Source organism: Paralichthys olivaceus, chromosome 2, assembly GCF_024713975.1.
Source record: "Paralichthys olivaceus isolate ysfri-2021 chromosome 2, ASM2471397v2, whole genome shotgun sequence".
Taxonomy (NCBI): domain Eukaryota; kingdom Metazoa; phylum Chordata; class Actinopteri; order Pleuronectiformes; family Paralichthyidae; genus Paralichthys; species Paralichthys olivaceus.
Genome location: NC_091094.1, coordinates 16,312,059 through 16,331,896, shown reverse-complemented (window position 1 = coordinate 16,331,896; position 19,838 = coordinate 16,312,059). Strand labels below are relative to the sequence as shown.

The window sequence follows — 19,838 nt, the reverse complement described above, 5'->3', positions numbered from 1 at the left end:
ACTTCTTTCTCTTTTATTTAGACTCTTCATCAGATGATGAAGATGAGACATCTGTGCGCAGGCAGTCATCATTGGTCGCTCCCCAGAACTTGATCAGTCCCAACCTGCAGAGCCCAGACGCTTGGATCAATCGCTCCGTCCAGGGCTCCTCCACCTCGTCCTCGGCCTCCTCCACCCTGTCCCACGGAGAGGCCAAACCGCAGCCTCAGAGCCAAGCTCAGCCTCAGCCCCAGTACAAACCACAGTACCAACCTCTGTATCAGCCACACTACCAACACCAGCCTCAGCCTCAGCCGCAGCACCAGCCCCGCACCGCAGCTGTGACAGACATGCTGGCTCACACTCGCATTGGTGAGATGCTGCTCTTTATTGTATTAGTTCAGCAGTTTCCATTGCAAAATTGGAATTGGAGGCAGTGCACAGTAGCAATCGGGAGATGCAGGCGTGGTCACAAAGTCGAATAACTAATTAAAGCTAAATGTACCAGAAAAATGAGCACACAAACAATGTTTATGTGTATGCTGGAGTCTAGCACGTACAAATACCTTCCAAACATTCCAGTGTGTAGTATTTTAAAGTAAGTGGAATCATAAGATTAGCTTTGATCACACCCTCTTCCATTGCTCCCCCTGCAGCCCCCTCAGAGAACAGCGCCCCTCCTCCAGATGTTACAGCTGTGGCCCCTCCAACCAGAGGCCCGCGGGTGGACCTGACCTCGGAAGCCGTGGTCCGGGGTATGAGCCGCGGGCAGAGCCGCTCGAGCATGATGGAGACTGCGGATGGTAACGGCCACCCCACAATGTTTTTTTATTAGTTTGTGTGTCTCTGCAGGAGCAGTGTGTGTGTGCTCTTCTCTCTTCTCAATAAGTGCTGACCTCCAACCATGACATATCATTAATCAGACTGTACTGCTTTCTTTCTCCACCCTGTCACTTGTTTATTTCACTGGCTGATACAGTAGGAAGAGGTAATATGCAGAGTAAGGAAACTCTTTAATATATAATGTCCCTCTGTGATGTTGCTGTTCCACCCGTACTCGCCCTCTTGTTTTTAACGAATGAAAATAGAAAAAAAAAATGCAACAAACACAACATAAAATAAATCTGCACGTGTGACCCCAAACCAAAAACACCCTCACTTCTCGTCGTGTTTTCCTTGTGTTGTTTCCACCTAATGTGAGCCTGCTGCTGTTCATCCCTGAGAATTACTACAATCAATTCAAGACAAACTTATGTCAACAAATCTCTACAGTATCTTCTCTTGTGGGATGAAGAGCAGCAGACTGTGAGATGGGAAGACGTTTTACCAGGTAGTGATTTCACTGTGTTTATGAACCACTTTGTGTGACTGTGTCCTGTCGCTGCTTGTAGGGGTTCCTGTGAACAGCAGAGTGTCCACTAAGATCCAGCAGCTTCTCAACACCCTGAAGAGGCCGAAGAGGCCCCCGCTCAGTGAGTTCTTCACCGACGACGCAGAGGAGATAGTAGAAGGTACGCTTCTTCATCAAACACTTCGACCACTGTGATCACAAGATTCCTCAGTACTTAGGTTAATATTTGGTGGTCGAGCGATAAGCAGAGTCCATTTTTACAAACCTGCAGCCACAAAGCTCCGTACCAGACCTGACCCACAATTATCTCCACGCCGACCCGTCACCTGGTTAAACACACATGCTTCATACAAAGTTTCCCAACTTCAACTGGCTTATTGCCTCCTTGTCCTCCTGTTTTGGTGACTTAGTTGTGTTCTTGGAAAGTATCTGTCAGCACCTGTGCTCCTGCAGCTGTCGGCGTGTTTCCTCAGCGAAGACGTGCCTAGCTTGCGGCCATCAAAGGCTTATGGTTTTTGGCGCTTTTTGCAAGCAGCAAAGCCACTGAGAAGGGGTCAGAGATGGTGTTGTAGGCTTTCACAACAAAATAAATCCTTGCTGCAGACTAGGCTTCATATAAGCTGATTTAGATGTTAAAAATACAGCAGAATCATTTTAATTTCTTATTTCTCAAGAAAAGGTTTCTTTCAATGTGTCAGCCAGAGAAGTTATTTATAAATACTTAAAGCTTTCTGTCAGTGTTATAATTATTAGTAAGTCATTAATACATATGCATCTTCTCTCTTTAGTAAGTCATAGAGACGTTGAGCAGCACAGTCACATGAAGGCTGTCCCACTTTGTACAGACATGTATTGCAACCCCTGAATTTTGCCAGACATTACCAATAGGAGCTGTATGTGTGAATGCATATGTCAGTGAATGAGTTTAACCAGGCATTAAATTGATGTCACCCTGCCAGCTCCCCAATACAAAGTCCATGTAATGTCCGATAAAAGGCTGAAACAGACACAAGGCAGAATCAAATATGAGGCATTATCATCATGAATGTGTTAATTGGCCCATTGCGATTTCCTCTACAGTTTTCGACTCCATCCTCAATTCCACTCATTTTCATACATATTCCAGCCATATCGTTATTATTATGTTTTTATTAAATATGTTTAAATAGCAAGAGAAAGTCAAAGAAGATAGAAGGTTGTAAACAATTGACTGTATAGACCAACAGTGACTTTAATCCTCTGGCATATATATTGGACCTCATGTTCTGTTGTCTCTTGTCATAGTGCCACAGCCAGACCCAAACACACCCAAGCCGGAGGGCCGTCAGATCATGCCTGTGAAAGGAGAGCCTCTGGGCGTGGTCAGTAACTGGCCCCCAGCCCTGCAGGCAGCACTGGCCCGTTGGGGGGCCACTCAGGGGAAGAGCCCCGCCCTCACTGCGCTTGACATCACAGGCAGACCGCTCTATACACTGACTTATGGTGAGACAACCGACTACTATTTCATATGCAGAAGCCACGGAAAGATGTTCACAGTGTCAAATCAAAGTCAAGTTAACTGTATCAAAATGATAGGAGTCATACATTCTGTACTGAAAACTAATATTGCTGTGTTACAAGATATTTCTCTCAATCTCAGTATAATGGAGCTGTATATATTTTGTGCCATGAGATTTCTTTTTTGTTTAGATTATACCTCCCCTGTCCACCTTCTGTCTGTTAGGGAAGCTGTGGAGCCGCAGTGTGAAGTTGGCGTACACCCTCCTGAACAAGCTGGGCACCAAGAACGAGCAAATCCTCAAACCTGGAGACAGGGTGAGACAGCACACACACGAGCATAGAGGAGATAATCACACATACTGTCAAAGTCATACAGTACAGAGGATCACAACTTCAGGTACTCGTGGGCAAGAAGATTACTAAGACTGCTTTATCTACAGGGTTTGCATCACTAAAGATTTTCATCTTTATAAACTCACAAAAGCTAAATGTCAAGTTGAATATCTTTGCAGGTGGCGTTGGTTTACCCTAACAGTGACCCTGGGATGTTCTGGGTGGCCTTCTACGGCTGCCTTCTGGCTGAAGTTATTCCTGTACCTATTGAGGTTCCACTGTCTCGCAAGGTAAAACCACCATCAGAGGAATTACAACACAGAAATAGTTGTGAATATATATACTTGTGATAATTGTGTGATTTCTTGTGTGGTGCGTTAAAGGACGCAGGTATCAGTCAGGTGGGCTTCCTGTTGGGCAGCTGTGGTGTTGGTCTGGCTCTGACCAGTGAGATCTGTTTGAAGGGTCTACCCAAGACACCCACAGGGGAAATTCTGCAATTCAAAGGTCAGCGACTTGTTTTTGTCCCTGGAATTTCAGAATCACCTCAATACAAAATGTGCAAAATGCAAAGATGTTTATCCAGTAAAAATAAAAACAGTCTAATTCTTTTGTGAAATACTGCAGCTATAAATGTTAAGCATATGTGTAATGGCTTACAGTAAAAGTTACAGGTGAATTTCAGACTATTTTGAAATAGTTTATTTTGACTGATGCCTTTCTCTGTTAGGCTGGCCTCGACTTAAGTGGGTTGTGACGGACTCCAAATACCTGACCAAACCCTCCAAAGACTGGCAGCCTCACATCCCCACCGCCAACACTGACCCTGCATATATAGAGGTTACTGTGGTTTCATCGTATTTTTGGACTATAATGTTGAACTGTATTAACTATCAACTATATGCTTATATATATAATACATTTTTCTTTAAGTTGATAAAAACTCTTTTTTTACATATGCTTGTATGGAGTATTTGGGCCTTTTTGAAGACAGAATATCCTTAGACTTTGAGAATAAAGATTTAATTTAGAAGAAATTTATTTTTATGAGAAAAATGTCATAATATTATGAGGATAAAATAATAATTATATAATTATAATAATTTTACTTAACTCTCAAAATCTCGAAAAGAATTTCCTGTACATGGCCCAATTAATCTTTTATATGTCTATATGTGCACTAGATGAAAAAATACTAAAACAGGCTGTTGTATTGGATCACAATAGAAGCTAATTTTATTTTTTGGGAGCTTTAAAACTTTACCATTCCATCGTCCAGATGTGATATGAACAGACCAGTGTGCTTGTGTTTGCCCATGTACTCATATGCTCTTGTGTCTCCTTCTTTGTTCAGTACAAGGCGAGAAAAGAAGGCACGGTTGTGGGTGTGGCGGTGTCTAAAGTAGCCATGTTGACCCACTGCCAAGCACTGACCCAGGCCTGCAACTACTGCGAGGGTGAGCACACAGACCTACAGTGTCGTTATATGCCTTGACCTGATGGATTCTTCATTAACTCAGTTATTAGTCTGACGTCACCTCTGTCGCTCTTCCCTTTCAGGGGAAACTTTAGTGAATGTGCTGGACTTTAAAAAGGATATGGGCCTGTGGCATGGTGTTCTCACGGTGAGCATGTGTAGAAGTACTTTATGTTGAGGAGCATTTGACGGGGTAGCTCACTCAAGAAAGACACTTTTTTATTGTAATCATGAATTTTGGGTAGAGGGGCTGTCATGGCAACAGCTTGAAGGGCTCAAGACCAGAGAAGGATGGAGGGTGTTCGTGAGCAGCCTGTGTTCCTCAGTGAATACTAAGGCCTAAGAAGAAAGAGGAATTTGGGGTGATTTATTTTGTTAGACTCTTTGCTTTTATTTTAAGAGCTCTGTAAAGAGATGTTTGTAGAAATAATGGTAGTCTTAGGGTTTTTGTTTTTTTATTGAAATGATTCAGCATTATATAGTATTTAGCATTGTTTTTAGTTTTTATTGTCACTAAGCCAATAGATGGACTGTCTGTTGAAAGTAGGGTTTAGTCTTTAGTTTATTTAATGTCATCATTTGGGCCTCTACGATGATGTGTTCAAGTCTTACTTTCATACTGTAGCTGTTTCATTTTATTTTATGTTTTCTTTCCAGGCTGTGATGAACAGGATACACACCATCAGTGTTCCCTACGCAGTAATGAAGGCTTGTCCCCTCTCCTGGGTACAGAGGGTCCACATCCACAAAGGTAAAATTACGCTGATTTCTCAGCTTGAGTAGCAACGATTAAAGAAATGTATTAAACATTGGGAATGTCACTTATACTTCCGAGCAGCTCGCATAGGTTTGGTGAAGTGTCGTGATCTACACTGGGCCATGATGGCTCATCGGGATCAGAGAGACACCAGTCTCGCTTCTTTACGGATGCTCATTGTTGCTGACGGTGCTAACCCCTGTGAGTACATCACATGACCATAACGTATTGTGAAATAAAGACGTTATCAAAATGTACAGATCTGATGCAACACACTGAATCCACCTAATCTTACTCTTCAGGGTCGGTCTCGTCCTGTGATGCCTTCCTGAACGTGTTTCAGTCCCACGGGCTGAAGCCTGAGGTCATCTGTCCCTGTGCCACCTCCCCTGAGGCCATGACGGTCGCTATACGAAGGTATAACACTAACTCACTTTTCCCTTTTTTTCTTTTCTAAAAGTTTTATAATGAATGAATGAATGCACAACACACATACTTGATGTTGTGATGTGCATGAGATCAGAAGGATGGATGGGATGAATGGAATTGTTGATTAACCTCCTCTCTCTCCTGTGTAGACCCGGAGTACCGGGTGCACCCCTCCCTGCCCGTGCCATTCTTTCCATGGGCGGCCTGAGCCACGGTGTCATCAGGGTCAACACAGAAGACAAGAACTCTGCCCTGACTGTGCAAGACGTGGGTCATGTCATGCCTGGAGGTGAGAGCAGAAGGAAAGATCCATAAAGATAGGCGCTTGAGGTGAAATCTGACATATCACAATGAGCAACTATATGTTGTAACATAACTTAAGATTTCTTTGGCAAAAAATCATGGTATGCTTCGTAAATTATACAGAAAATCTGCACATTTTCCATGATGATGTTGATAATGATGAAGCTCTTACTTTGTTTATTACTCTGTCAAATACTGAGCCTGCGTGAGGTTACAAGACATCACAGATTAAATGCAGCACATACATTTTTAAAGAGTTTTCTGGCTTTTATGTCTATAACAAAATCAATGATCATCATAACTTTATTTATATAGCACCATTTAAAAACAGCTGTTCCAAAGTCTTTTGCATGTTTTATAGTCTACATATTTACTTTCTTTTCAAAAATCACACAGCTCGGACATTTACTTTCCTCCCGTAAGTCTTTTAACCTGACAACCTCAACAGAGGATCACTGTACAGAACATCAGCTTTCAGTTGTGCACCTCAACATCTCTTGGCCTCTAGATAACCATGATGGTGTGTGCATTGAAAACTGGGCTGAAAAGTACAAAACCATCAGTATTGTCTAATTGTTGTCGTCTCCAGCTCTGATGTGCATTGTGAAGCCTGACGGGCCTCCTCAGCTGTGTAAGACAGATGAGATAGGAGAGATAATCATCAACTCTCGTGCTGGAGGGAACATGTACTATGGTCTGCCTGGAGTCACAAAAAACACATTTGAGGTATGAGTCAAAACTCAAACCTGCCTGCGATGATCGTAAAATAAGGAGTTGAGGATTTTTCTGTGTTATAATTCCGTCCTGTGTCTGTGTTGTGTTCAGGTGATACCAGTGAACAGTAATGGAGTTCCCATCGGAGAGATTCCATTTGTGCGGTCTGGACTCCTGGGCTTTGTTGGCCCAGTAAGTAGGACTTTTTAATAACAATACGGCATCTGTGGTAACTCCAGCCGCCCTGGAAACCATCCTCCCTTCTCGATCTTCAAATGGATCTGTACAATCGATAGTGTAATGACCACACTCTATGTGCTCCCCGCTCTGTGCAGGGCAGTCTGATCTTCGTGGTGGGGAAGATCGAAGGTCTGCTGATGGTGAGCGGGCGGAGACACAATGCTGATGACTTGGTGGCCACCGCTCTGGCCGTGGAGCCTGTCAAGACTGTGTACCGGGGGAGGTGAGAAGAAATTCTTCTTAATTCTTCTTCTTGTGTGGAGAGATGATGAGCTCTTCTGTGGTGGGAACTGTGACTTATGAAGTTATCCCTACTGACATCTAGTGGTACATAGAAACCCAGCCGACTCAAACACGGCACAACTGGATGTGTTTATCATTAAAGCTGTTTTTAGACATGAACCCTGCAACCCTTCATTCAGAAATATTTAAATATATAATAATGGTTTGTTTTGTATCGTCATGTGTTAAAAACTTAGTTTACCTGCTCTCTTTAAAGTCTCTGAAGAAATATTCCCTTTGGATAATATTCAGAGTTCAGTGCATGTGTGGAAGCAGCTGTAGTTTCAGTGTTGGTTAGTGAGGGACCTTGGAGAATTTCAGGATGCATTTAAACTGCTTTTCTACAGATGACTTCCACTGATGACTTAATACACTTCAATGTATTCGATTGTGTTTCTGTGTGTGTGTGTGTGTGTGTGTGTGTGTGTGTGTGTCAGGATCGCTGTGTTTTCTGTCACAGTGTTCTATGATGAGAGAGTAGTGATTGTGGCGGAGCAGAGGCCTGATGCCAGTGAGGAGGACAGTTTCCAGTGGATGAGTCGAGTGCTTCAGGTAAATCACATCATCACCCTTCAAGTGTTTATATTATGAAGCAGCTTTTCTTCTTTCTTTCTCCTCTGAAGGCTGCTCCATACAGAGTTGAGCTGAAGATCTCCATTCAGTGTGTGTATAATGAAGAAACAGACTTTGTGTTGCCATCAAGCTCTTCTTTGTGTTTGGTTTCCTCTGCAGGCTATCGACAGCATCCACCAGGTGGGCCTCTACTGTCTGGCTCTGGTTCCGGCCAACACCTTACCTAAAACCCCCCTGGGTGGCATCCACATCTCCGACACCAAGCAGTTCTTCTTAGACGGCAGCTTGCACCCCTGCAACATCCTCATGTGTCCCCACACGTGTGTCACCAACCTGCCCAAGCCCCGCCAGAAGCAGCCAGGTACATAGATGATAAAATGGAGATTCCAACATTGTAGTTGTTATGTTTAGCTTTGTGCGTGTATAAGATTCCCTCATGAAGTGACGCCTGAGTTACTAACTGAATCCCAAAGGAAAGAGAGAAACTGCTGACTCAGGCCTGCGTGCAAGAGTGGGACTGAGTATAAAGTGTTTTGTAGAAAAAAAGAGCCTGGTCAGTAGTTTTACATAACGCACACGTAACATTTTCTAAATTTGGATAAAGTAATATTCCTGCCACATTGGCTGTAAACTGTCACACAAAAGTCACAAAATCTGCACATTTGAATTCAACTACATTGAACAGAATCCTTATTATTTACACTAAATTCATTTTCTTTTCTGTGACATGTGATTTACACCTGTGGTTGATTCTGACAGGATCATTATTCTTTCCTGTCTTTTTGGTCTTTCTCGCCCTACCCTTCCCTCTCTAACTCTTTCTTATACACACTGCCCTTTTCTTGCAGTTGGTGTAGGTCCTGCATCCGTTATGGTAGGCAACCTGGTGGCAGGGAAGAGGATTGCACAGGCTGCGGGCAGGGACCTCGGCATGATTGACGACCAGGATCTCGTGCGGAAGGTTAGTGTGACCGTGAGCATTTTAACAATATTCAACCAACCACTAATTATGAATCTGATAACTTTTCAACCACATTTTCATAAGAGTCACTTGTATTTACTTAAGAAGCAGCTGGAAACACAATCAGTACTTTTGCTTACAGTGTATTATTGAGGTAAATAGTGAGATTTGAGAACTTTCCACTGCCAATGTCACAATGGCACAACCTCGGCCAGAGCTCACTTCTATAGATGTAAAAGAAAAATCTGGACTCTTCTCTCTTTTTCCTCTGGTCTCTCTCTGGATGTAGCTCTGTATGTGGCCCACTGTGATGGTAAGAGTCACAGCCCCTTCTGGCATCTTCCCCAAACCTTTGTTTATTCTCACCGTGCTCTTATCTATAGTGTATTGTGGTTTTTATTTTTCGTGCTTGTGTCAAAATGTGGGACAAGTAGAAAAAAAAAAAATGCAGTGCATGTTTTTGTTATTATCTTAAATGCACCTTCTGTAAATTTCCCTTGTTTTACTGCAGACATACCCTTTCACATCCTAAGTTATTGTTCATTATATTAAAAGCTGGATTGGCAGAGGAGCATGTGGTGTAAATTGTTTGCACGTTGGCAAGAGATCATTTACGTCAGAAGGCTGTCTGCTGAGGTGCACAGTCTCTGAGCTTCACTTTATTTTGTTCTATTTGTGAATAGGTGTGATTCCATCAGCACAAACCTCTCCCTGTATAACCTCTTCATGGTTGTGTTTATAATGTACACAGTTTATTTAATCACTACCTCACATGTACAGTTTACACATCTAATTACTTATCTCTTCCTATCACAGCATCAGTATTTGACGGAGGCTCTACAGTGGAGGGCACAGACGGACCCAGACCACGTCCTCTATGTTCTCCTCAATGCAAAGGTACCCTAACCCAGACTTCGCACTTCACCACCTCCTGTCGTGTATTGTCATTGATGCTGCTCGGTTCACAGAAAGGCAGGGAGGTCCCAGACCAGAGATATACTGCCAAATATAACTTACTGCAATTAATGAAATCAAAATAGTTTTCTCTAAAGTGGCCCTGACAGAACTGGTGAATACAGTTTTCATTTCATTTCTCTATTTATTTGCCAGCTAGCTAATTTTCAACCATAGCCAGATGTTTTGGTAACCAGTGAGTCCTCTGGCCCGATGTTTTTGAGCCATTTAGGTGATAAAATCAAAATAACAAAGACAAGAACAACAAAAACTTAAAATGTATATGATGATACAACCACAGCAAATGCCAACACAAACAACAATGGACACTTACAGCAACGGGCAGAAGAAGGCAGCTTTAGGTAGGGTTATGATAAGAACAGTAAAAAATAATCAAACTCGAATGGCACCTAGTAGAATGTAACCCCCCACTCTTACAGAGAAGTATACTTGACTTAGGAGCTGGATCTAAGGGGATTACAGTTCTCTCTTGTAGATCCACTCATATGTTTGTTACTTTGGTTTTACTTTAATACACACAGATAATGTAAATGTGAATTACACCTTGTGTTTCTGAACCTGTATCTCTCTCTCATTATTTCTTCCTGTCCTCCAGGGTGTAGCAGTGAGCACAGCGTCCTGCGTCCAGCTTCATAAGCGAGCTGAGAAGATCGCAGCAGCGCTCACAGAGAAAGGCAGCATCAACACCGGAGAGAATGTAGTTCTGCTCTATCCTCCTGGTAGGCTCTACTTCCAGCTTTCTCCCATTGATTATTGTTCATCATGGACGGTTTTCTCTCCTTCTTTTATTCCACCTTTGTCCTCCATCTTTCTCACAGGCATTGATTTGATAGCCGCCTTCTATGGCTGTCTTTATGCTGGATGTGTTCCTGTCAACGTCAGACCTCCACACCCTCAGAACTTAGCAGCCACACTGCCTACTGTTCGAATGATTATTGATGTAAGTGTATGTGTGCTCTTTGCACGTGCACCTGTGTGTGTCATGCTCAAGGGTTTGTGAGTCCCAACAAAAATACTGCAGCTCACCAAGAATCAGACGAATGACTCAATGTGAAAGTAACGTCATAGCTTTTCCTTGAAATGTTTTCCATCTCTAAAATCTTGGTCACAAATTCATTTCAGCAGATCAGCTCCCAAACAACTCTCAGAAGTCTAGTGTCGGCCTCAAAACGTCTCACTCAGGCTTAATCATATTTTGTACAACACAACACTGTATTTTACATGTACTTCGAGTTGTTTTGTAACTTTTGACTATTTGTAGTAGCTTCTCTTGTTGAATCCTGCTTATGTTCTCTCACCAGGTCAGTAAAGCTGCATGTATCCTCACCACTCAAAACCTCATGAGGACACTTCGCTCTAAGGAGGCTGCAGCCTCTGTAAACATTAAAACGTGGCCAATAATCATCGACACAGGTAAGATATACAAGATATACAGAGCAGAGCGGACATGTTGGCTCAGTTCTGGTAGTGTGACAGTGAGCCTCATTGCTGTGACCCTGAAACTCAAGCAACTAAATGGAATTCAACCATCTTTCATTTGATTATTTACATCTGTGCTTTTTACACTGTGACATGTCAACATGTTAGTGAAACAGGCCTGTTCTGGGACTTAAGATTAGATTGGGACTTAATTCTCTTAATATGACATTTTCAAATTAAATTACAAATATATTACGACTTTACTCTCAACATTATTCTTGAAATCTCAAAATTTGAATTTCTTTAATACTACCACTACTTCAATACTCCATCACACTTTTCCAACACTATCAAACCATAGTTCAGTGTTTGTGTCTTTCTCATTTACCCTCATTGCATCAAATATTTGTAATAGAATGACAGTACTCTAAATTAACAATATATGAATTGTTACAATAACTGATTTACTCATTAATAAAAGATTTAAACAGGCTCCTCAGTAGTAAGTAGTATATTGAGTGTAACGTGCACAGTGTCATGAACATTCATATCAGTTATTACAGAGTGTTAACTGTAACACAGTTTACAGCATTAAGCCAAACAGGAAGTGGGACATTTCTCTGCAATGTCTCCTCCTGTTATCATCATAACCGCTCAGTGGGTAGATTGATGTTGCTGCCTTCGCTGTGGTTTGTTTGTTTTTTGCGATGTGAAGAAAAAAGTATTTGAATAAGTTGCACAACCAGTAGATCATATCTGATCAGATCTGAGATACACCTGGTGGTGATAACATTCTCTAGCATCATTGCTGATTCATTTGATGTGTATTTTTTTCCTCCGTAAAACATTCACTGTTGGTGTTCCTGCAGACGACCTCCCTCGCCGACGGCCTCCACAGATCTACAAGCCGCCCACAGCGGAGATGATAGCTTATCTGGACTTCAGTGTGTCCACCACAGGCATGCTCACTGGAGTCAAGGTCAGACACAAGAAATCAATTTTCAAAAATTGTGGTCCACCTGCTGTTATACAGATGCTGCGATTTTAAATGCCTCTCACCAAGTGTCTTCTTGTTCATGACAGATCTCTCATGCAGCAGTCAGTGCACTCTGTCGCTCTGTAAAGCTGCAGTGTGAACTCTACTCCTCTCGCCAAATAGCCATCTGCCTGGATCCTTACTGTGGCCTGGGCTTTGTCTTGTGGTGCCTCGCAAGGTACAGAAATCTGTCACCCACTTCATGCACCAATGGTTTTTCTCTGAGATGAGTCTCTACTCATTCACTTGTTCTCCTGAATCTCTCGTCTCACAGTGTTTACTCAGGTCACCAGTCCATCCTGATTCCTCCCTTTGAGTTGGAGAGCTGCTTGTCTCTGTGGCTGAGCACGCTCAGTCAGTACCGTGTTAGAGACACCTTCTGCTCCTACTCTGTCATGGAGCTCTGCACTAAAGGACTGGGCACTCAGACTGAGTTACTCAAGGTACAAGCCACACACAAAGCTCTGTTCATACCTGGTTTTAACATTCTTCCTGAGTGTGTGTGTGTGTGTGTGTGTGTGTGTGTGTGTGTGTGTGTGTGTGTGTGTGTGTGTGTGTGTGTGTGTGTGGGTGTGTGTGGGTGTGTAGGTGTGTGTGTGTGTGTAGGTGTAGGTGCAAGCGAGAGAGAGATGTAAAGAGAGGAGTCAGGAGGTATTAAATGAAGAACGATTTTACTAATTAAAAAAAGTATCAATCATTATGTGGTGATCAATGTGTCTATTGTGGCCACAAACTAATCAATGTATCGTCAATAACAAGCGTAAGAATACATTTGATTTTATTACAAAACTTAAGTGTGTCAGAGGACTTCAGCTGAGTAGACGGTTCCTCAGACAGGCCACATTTGTGTTCACACAGCAAAAATAATGTGGCCACATGCGTCCCAGACCACCTCAGGGTGTGGTTTGAGTTATGGGATCTCAGGACATTGGGGAGCGTTCAGACCTGTACTTAGAGCTGACCACTAGTGATCGGATCCCTCAGGGCGGATGGTAATACCAGATCTAAATGGGGTCAAAGAGAAACGTTAATCACAACAAATATGGATTCTTTTGAATTCAATTATCACTCTGTGTGTGTGTGTTTGTGTTTCAGACTCGTGGTGTAAACCTGTCGTGCGTGCGGAGCTGCGTGGTGATAGCAGAGGAACGCCCTCGCCTGGCCCTCACACACTCCTTCTCCAAGCTGTTTAAGGATGTGGGGCTGTCACCCCGAGCTGTCAGCACGGCTTTTGGTTCCAGGGTGAACCTGGCCATCTGCATGCAGGTACACCAGCCACACACAGCCTGGCATTACGTAGACACACTGTGAGCTACACCTCCAGTCTGACCTGTATGTGCCTGTCCTCTTCACAGGGCACTACTGGTCCAGATCCCTGTACTGTGTATGTGGACATGAAGTCCCTCCGCCATGACAGGTAAGAACAGGTGGATTATTGTAGTTTGGACTATTTTTTGAACGGTAAGGTCTACAATATCTGTATGGAGTTTAGGTTTCATTTTGTGTAGATTTGTTTCCTGAGCTGCCTTAAAATTACTTGAAACAATCTAATAAACTGCACACAACCTGTAGCTACTTTCAGACATGCACTGACCTGCCAGCCCCCTCGTAAAATATCAGAGTGAGAGCATGTTAGAAGCAGGAAAGATATCAACAAACCCTGTGCTTTCTGCAGCAGAATTTACATATCACTTCCTGCTGCTCTGCTCAGGCACTACCACTCCTCCACTGAATGTTCTGGACATTTTCTTACTACGAATCAAACCCAATTTTCTGGAGATTTTTCAGAGTGTATGTCTGAAAACAACTCATGTGTCTATCACACTAATTCAAAAGGTTTTCAATTTTAAATCATTACAATATCACTTGAAGTTTTCAAATAAGTGGGTATAGAAAACGTTTTGTTTTAAATTTTGCCGGCTTATATGTGTATGTGTTGTTTCAGGGTGAGGCTGGTGGAGCGAGGAGCACCTCAAAGTCTTCCTCTAATGGAATCTGGCAAGGTGAGATGCTCCATATCTATTCCTGTGGTGTAGACTTAGTGTGTGAAGTGTTAGTTAAAGGAATATTAACAGTATATTCCATAGTGGTTTTAAATTTCTCGTTGTTTTTAGATTCTGCCTGGTGTGCGGGTGATAATCGTCAATCCAGAGACCAGAGGCCCACTCGGTGATTCTCATCTGGGAGAGGTGAAAAGAAGACGTGAACAGACACTCAGTTTTAAGTGTTCACCCCTGTGACGCCAACTGTGACCCAGTGTTAACCTCTCATTCTTAGGTCTGGGTGAACAGCCCTCACACTGCCAGCGGCTACTACACCATCTATGGAGAGGAGAGTCTTCAGGCCGACCACTTCAACACCAAACTCAGCTTCGGAGATCCTCAGACGCTGTGGGCCAGAACTGGATACTTGGGTTTTGTGAAGAGGACCGAGCTGTTGGAGGCCAGTGGAGGTAAATAGACCCTGATGGAGCTTAAACCTAGATTCAAGACGAAATAGATTGTATCCACAAAGTTTTTAGAGATTGTAAATTATGTACACAACGATGGACAAGGCATTGCGATGAATAAAATCCGTCAAACTGGAGTAAACACACTCCTGGCTGCTCACACTTTTCCCTCTGCTTCGTCTACAATCTTCTCTGGGTCGATTATGTCGTCTGTGTCTCTGCGCTCAGATCGGCACGATGCTCTCTTTGTGGTCGGGTCACTGGATGAGACCTTGGAGCTACGAGGGCTGCGTTACCACCCCATCGACATTGAAACCTCAGTGTCCCGGGCTCACCGCAGTATCGCTGAGAGGTGAGAATGCTCTTGTACACATGATCTACGTGACACATGCCGATTAAAATATTTCAGGAAATCCACCACCAAGTGCAAATGGTTAAATAATAACGAATTTTGTGACACATTTAACTTCACTGTGTTTAAGAGTTTGATCTGTACTTCTGCACATCTTTTTGTTATATAAAATTCTGCCATAAAGCACTTTATGATGATGATTATCATGATTTTAGCTGAAGGAAAATGTGGATTGAAGTATGATTATTATCTGTTTAATCTCTGTTTATTTTATTAGCTGAAAAACCCTCACCAGGGCATAAAAGTCTCTTTTATTTACTTTATTATTGCTTTTATTCAACGACTGAACCGTGCCCCTATTATGGGACTCTGCAGTGCTGCCTGAGCAAAAACAGAATGACAGAAGTTTTGATTTCACTAAAACCTTGTCCAGTTAGGAATAGTTTAGTGTTTTCTTTACTTTCTTTCCCACTCTCATGTACTTACATTAATATGAATCTATAGATAGCAGCTGCTTAGCTTGACATAAAAACTGGAAATGGGGAAAGAAGCCTAAGCATGTCTCTTTCTAAAGGTAACTAAATATTTAAAATATTTGTATAGTGTATTCTTGTTTATAATATGGATTTAAGTGATCTTTAGAGGTGCTGGTGGGTAAATCTACCTGTTAATCTTTATAAGTAAACTGCTGAGCTGTTTCCACCTGTTTTTAATCTTTGTGCTCTGCAAACCAGAGCATCACATTTTGTGTATGAACATCTTTTCGTCTAACTCTTGCCAAGAAAGTGTATAAACAGAATTTCCTTAGTAATAATTAGAAAAAATGTTTTCATTTATAGCTGCCTTTCACAGCGCTCAAGGTCACCTTACAATGCAGAGATAAAAACTGAACAAAAGAAATAAAATGTAACAAAAATATCAATAAAAATGAACTGTGTATAAAACTTTATGTTAAACATCATTCCCAAAATGTAGAAGATCACAGATGTTGAACCCCACCCTCACCTGATCTTCTTCCTCACAGTGCTGTGTTTACATGGACCAACCTGCTGGTGGTGGTGTCGGAACTGTGCGGCTCAGAGCAGGACGCGCTGGACCTGGTGCCTCTGATCACCAACGTGGTCCTGGAGGAGCACCACCTCATTGTGGGCGTGGTGGTCATCGTGGATCCTGGGGTCATACCCATCAACTCCAGGGGAGAGAAGCAACGCATGCACCTCCGTGACTCTTTCCTCGCCGACCAGCTGGATCCCATCTATGTCGCTTACAACATGTAATTGGTCTGTTCTGCCATCACTCACAGTCTGGATGCTTCTGCACCCTCATCCAAACATTTAACTTTCTAAGCTGGCAGGTTACGAGAAGGAAAAGCATGAAACACATAAAACTGCCACCCAGCCCTGTATGACACCAGCATATCTTGGCCACTGCATGTCTGTGACTGGATCTGCCATGATTGCAGCTGTTCACTGTGTTTTATAGATAGAATTTTGCAAATGGGATCGGAGCAACGTGTATTGCATATGGTAAAGAGAAAAAAAAGCCCCTGTTGCACATTTTTGGGGGTAAAGAGGCAAAGAACACATACAACAGGACCACTTTTAATACAGATACTTTATTCATGTCTTTGTAAAAATCCATCCTCTCATTCTGTACTCACCACAAACTGATTCAAACACTTTCCCTTTTGTGTCGACACAGATTCCAAGAGCTACTAGACTAAAATCTACAATTTAAAATATTTTTACATACAGCTTTTAAACTAATGCACACATGGCACGTGCTAAGCCCTTGTCATTTTTCACTAACACGGATATATAAAAGAGGACACGTGAAAACAGAACCTTTAAACTAATAGCAAAAAGTGTCAGTCTGTGTAAATGATTTCAAATGATTATTTTGTCCCATGATAATGAAGCCAAATAGATTTTCCTGCTATCGTATATTTCCTGCCTTATAAAACTTCAGTCATACATTCCTGTGGCTGTTAATTCTCCTGTGGTTTTGACCAGTTGTGGAAATTCTGACAGATGTCCAAAGGGAGCAAAGTAAAAAGAGGAAAGACGCCATATTCTGCACGGCATCAAAAGGCCTCGCTGTATTTTAGATACTGTATGTTACTGTATAGCTATTTTTAATTGTATAAATGTATAAATGCTTGATTCATCTCTCTTGGTTGATGGTTTCTGATGGACAGTTGTGCTGGCAGATGAGAATAAGTAGCAGAGAGAAGATTGTAAATAAGATTTGACAGTTTTGACAGTACTTTTGAAGTGGAATACTAGCTGTGTAATTGAAATCAATAACTTTAAAGTGTCGTTAGTCAGGTTAGATATAACATTGCACTTTCTCCAAAAAAAGGATCTATTTTATTATAACAATGAGGCATTAAAGGTAATGGTTCAGGGGCATATATTATTCAGCGGTTATCTTGCTTGAGGGGTTTGAGGGAGAGTTTTATCAGGAGGGCTGAATCTGTTAACGCCAGGAACCTTTCCTGTCGGCCACTAAAAAAAACATGACGTGAGGAGAAAGCTAAAACCAATATCATGACTGTTTTCTATGCGACCAGGTTATTTTGTAAAACATACAAAAACAGGCCCACAACTGTATCTAATATCCATTACCATCATATGAATCACGCTCCTCTCACTTTGTATTGTATTATAATCGTGTTAGAGAGTTCTGCGTTTTCCTTTTCCTCTCTGCACTGTAAGAGTTCAATCGAACTGTGTTTTGTGTTTGTGCGACTTTGTAAAGAATTACCTTGAATTCCAACAGCACTGTTGTTGGTACTGTAAGTCTGTGCTCAATAGAGGAGAGCAATCATGTATCTGACTTATTTTGTGTTCAGTCACTGGATTTAAAAAGCACTTGAAAATGCAGTTGCAGAGCTGAGCCACATCTGAAACACCTTTGATTTGCAATTAACGAATAATATACAAAAGAAAAGGGTAAATAATCGCTGCATCAAAATGTGTTTGGTGTCCTGCAGTCTTCTGATGTCCATGTACTCTTTGCCATAATTTATAGCTTGTTTGTTCAGTGATTTACCTTTAATAACAACATGTAAATAGCTTTTTTTTGGGTTATATTTTGACTTTTATAAATGTCCCATCACAACTTCCGATCATGACAAACACAATAATAGAAAGAACAGGAATATGATCCATTAAATTTACAGCACTTTGCACTGGTGGTACTTACAGTAGGTTTCTACTGTGTGGACTTAACATTTGAACGATTGATTTAACTGCCCCTGTTACATGTTTGGTTGAATATGTTAATAGTTTTAGAAATATTCTGCTTTACATTTGATTTTTTTTCCCCCAGTATAAAGTCAACCCTAGAAAAAACAACTAACAGCACTTCATTTAAGCTTTAACATTGCATCCAGCAGAACGTTTGCATGACTCAGCCAAGCACAAGAAGAAATCAGCTTGAGGCACATCTCATCCCGAGGCACAAGTGGGGGAGATATATACATACACACACATTTATATAAATCTATGTGAAACCGTTTATTCAGGGAATAAAACTCATAACACAGGGATGGACCAGGTGGTCCCTTGGTGCAATTTGTGAATATTACCCATAAAATGTAGATGTTTGTCCAAAAAAAATCCTTGTTATCATTGAAAATCTTTCCAACTTAATGAGCAAAAAGAGGGGTTACTGTTGCCAGTGTCCATCCACCATCTACCTGCTTCAGTGGGAGATTTCCACTCTCTTTCTCCGTCAGAGTTCTAACACACTATGCAATCCCAAAGACAGTGCAATTTAATTTCCAAGCTTGCACATTCTGTTGAAATAGACATGCTTATACATTTTGTAATAACAAAGAACAGATGACTGATGAAATTTAACCAGTAGTGTACTTAAGACCGTGTTCATCTCTCTTCAGTTTTTCTGTTGATATTTTGATTGATTATTTGGTCAATTCTAAACTTGCTCCATTAGGGTGTGATCCACTGATGAATCTTTAACACTATAGGGAGGTGTTTCGACTTGTGTAGTTAACAAATAAAGACGGTACACCCCTTCCTGTTTTTCTCACTTATTTTATATTTTGAATTGTTGTACTTTGTTTTATACTTTATGTAAAAGTAATAATGAATAAACAAAAACATTTAATCATTGAAAGTGTGTGAATATTTATGAGTTTAGTAATAATGGAACAGAGACTGAAACAAATCCTAATGTCAGAGCCTTTTTGGATTATATGATTTTGAGTTTGACATATTGGAAATGACATAATATTTTTATAGGCAAATTCCAAGTAACATCAAAATATTTTTCTGCTGGTTCATGTCAAATAATACGATACATGAATAAATCAGCCCTTAGCCAACATACTGAAAATTGTCCATCCTGTTATAGATTGGCCAGCTCATCAGTATGTCACAGGGCCGACACGCATAGACAAATCACCAACTCATGCTGTGAAATTTATATAGAATAGAGCTTTGTCAGATAAAGAACTGGGAACCCTTTTGATGCAATTGTAGACATAATGAACAGAGGTTTCTTCAAGAGATCAGTAACCGAGTACAGGATCATTCATGTGAGTTTCAGTATAGGAGGAAGCCCAACCTCAAGTACTCAAATGTGTCAAATCTCTGCAATTTCATTTTCATATATGAATGAAGCAAACATTGATGTGACAGGAAACATCAATGAGAATTGTTAAACTATACAAAGTAAGCAT

General features: G+C 41.5%; 1 protein-coding gene across 4 annotated transcripts in view; it reads left to right on the top strand.

The window, feature by feature from the left end:
* dip2bb (disco-interacting protein 2 homolog Bb) overlaps positions 1-19,273 on the top strand; it is a 38,803-nt gene extending 19,530 nt beyond the window's left edge. Inside the window, exons 5-40 of one of the 4 annotated variants that reach the window (XM_069539098.1) lie at positions 22-351; positions 636-782; positions 959-979; positions 1,371-1,490; positions 2,615-2,812; positions 3,054-3,145; positions 3,343-3,453; positions 3,547-3,670; positions 3,894-4,003; positions 4,518-4,620; positions 4,724-4,788; positions 5,298-5,391; positions 5,479-5,598; positions 5,700-5,814; positions 5,976-6,115; positions 6,719-6,855; positions 6,955-7,035; positions 7,179-7,306; positions 7,803-7,917; positions 8,098-8,299; positions 8,787-8,899; positions 9,189-9,212; positions 9,716-9,796; positions 10,470-10,593; positions 10,693-10,814; positions 11,176-11,287; positions 12,163-12,272; positions 12,377-12,507; positions 12,604-12,772; positions 13,425-13,595; positions 13,685-13,746; positions 14,275-14,332; positions 14,444-14,518; positions 14,607-14,781; positions 15,007-15,130; positions 16,155-19,273. In XM_069539098.1, coding sequence (XP_069395199.1) covers positions 22-351; positions 636-782; positions 959-979; positions 1,371-1,490; positions 2,615-2,812; positions 3,054-3,145; positions 3,343-3,453; positions 3,547-3,670; positions 3,894-4,003; positions 4,518-4,620; positions 4,724-4,788; positions 5,298-5,391; positions 5,479-5,598; positions 5,700-5,814; positions 5,976-6,115; positions 6,719-6,855; positions 6,955-7,035; positions 7,179-7,306; positions 7,803-7,917; positions 8,098-8,299; positions 8,787-8,899; positions 9,189-9,212; positions 9,716-9,796; positions 10,470-10,593; positions 10,693-10,814; positions 11,176-11,287; positions 12,163-12,272; positions 12,377-12,507; positions 12,604-12,772; positions 13,425-13,595; positions 13,685-13,746; positions 14,275-14,332; positions 14,444-14,518; positions 14,607-14,781; positions 15,007-15,130; positions 16,155-16,407 — 4,457 coding nt within the window. In that variant the 3' untranslated portion in view covers positions 16,408-19,273. The remainder of the gene's footprint in view (positions 1-21; positions 352-635; positions 783-958; positions 980-1,370; positions 1,491-2,614; positions 2,813-3,053; positions 3,146-3,342; positions 3,454-3,546; positions 3,671-3,893; positions 4,004-4,517; positions 4,621-4,723; positions 4,789-5,297; positions 5,392-5,478; positions 5,599-5,699; positions 5,815-5,975; positions 6,116-6,718; positions 6,856-6,954; positions 7,036-7,178; positions 7,307-7,802; positions 7,918-8,097; positions 8,300-8,786; positions 8,900-9,188; positions 9,213-9,715; positions 9,797-10,469; positions 10,594-10,692; positions 10,815-11,175; positions 11,288-12,162; positions 12,273-12,376; positions 12,508-12,603; positions 12,773-13,424; positions 13,596-13,684; positions 13,747-14,274; positions 14,333-14,443; positions 14,519-14,606; positions 14,782-15,006; positions 15,131-16,154) is intronic. The other 3 variants (XM_020086623.2, XM_069539108.1, XM_020086624.2) reach the window with 3 other exon arrangements.
* Positions 19,274-19,838: the final 565 nt, after the last annotated feature.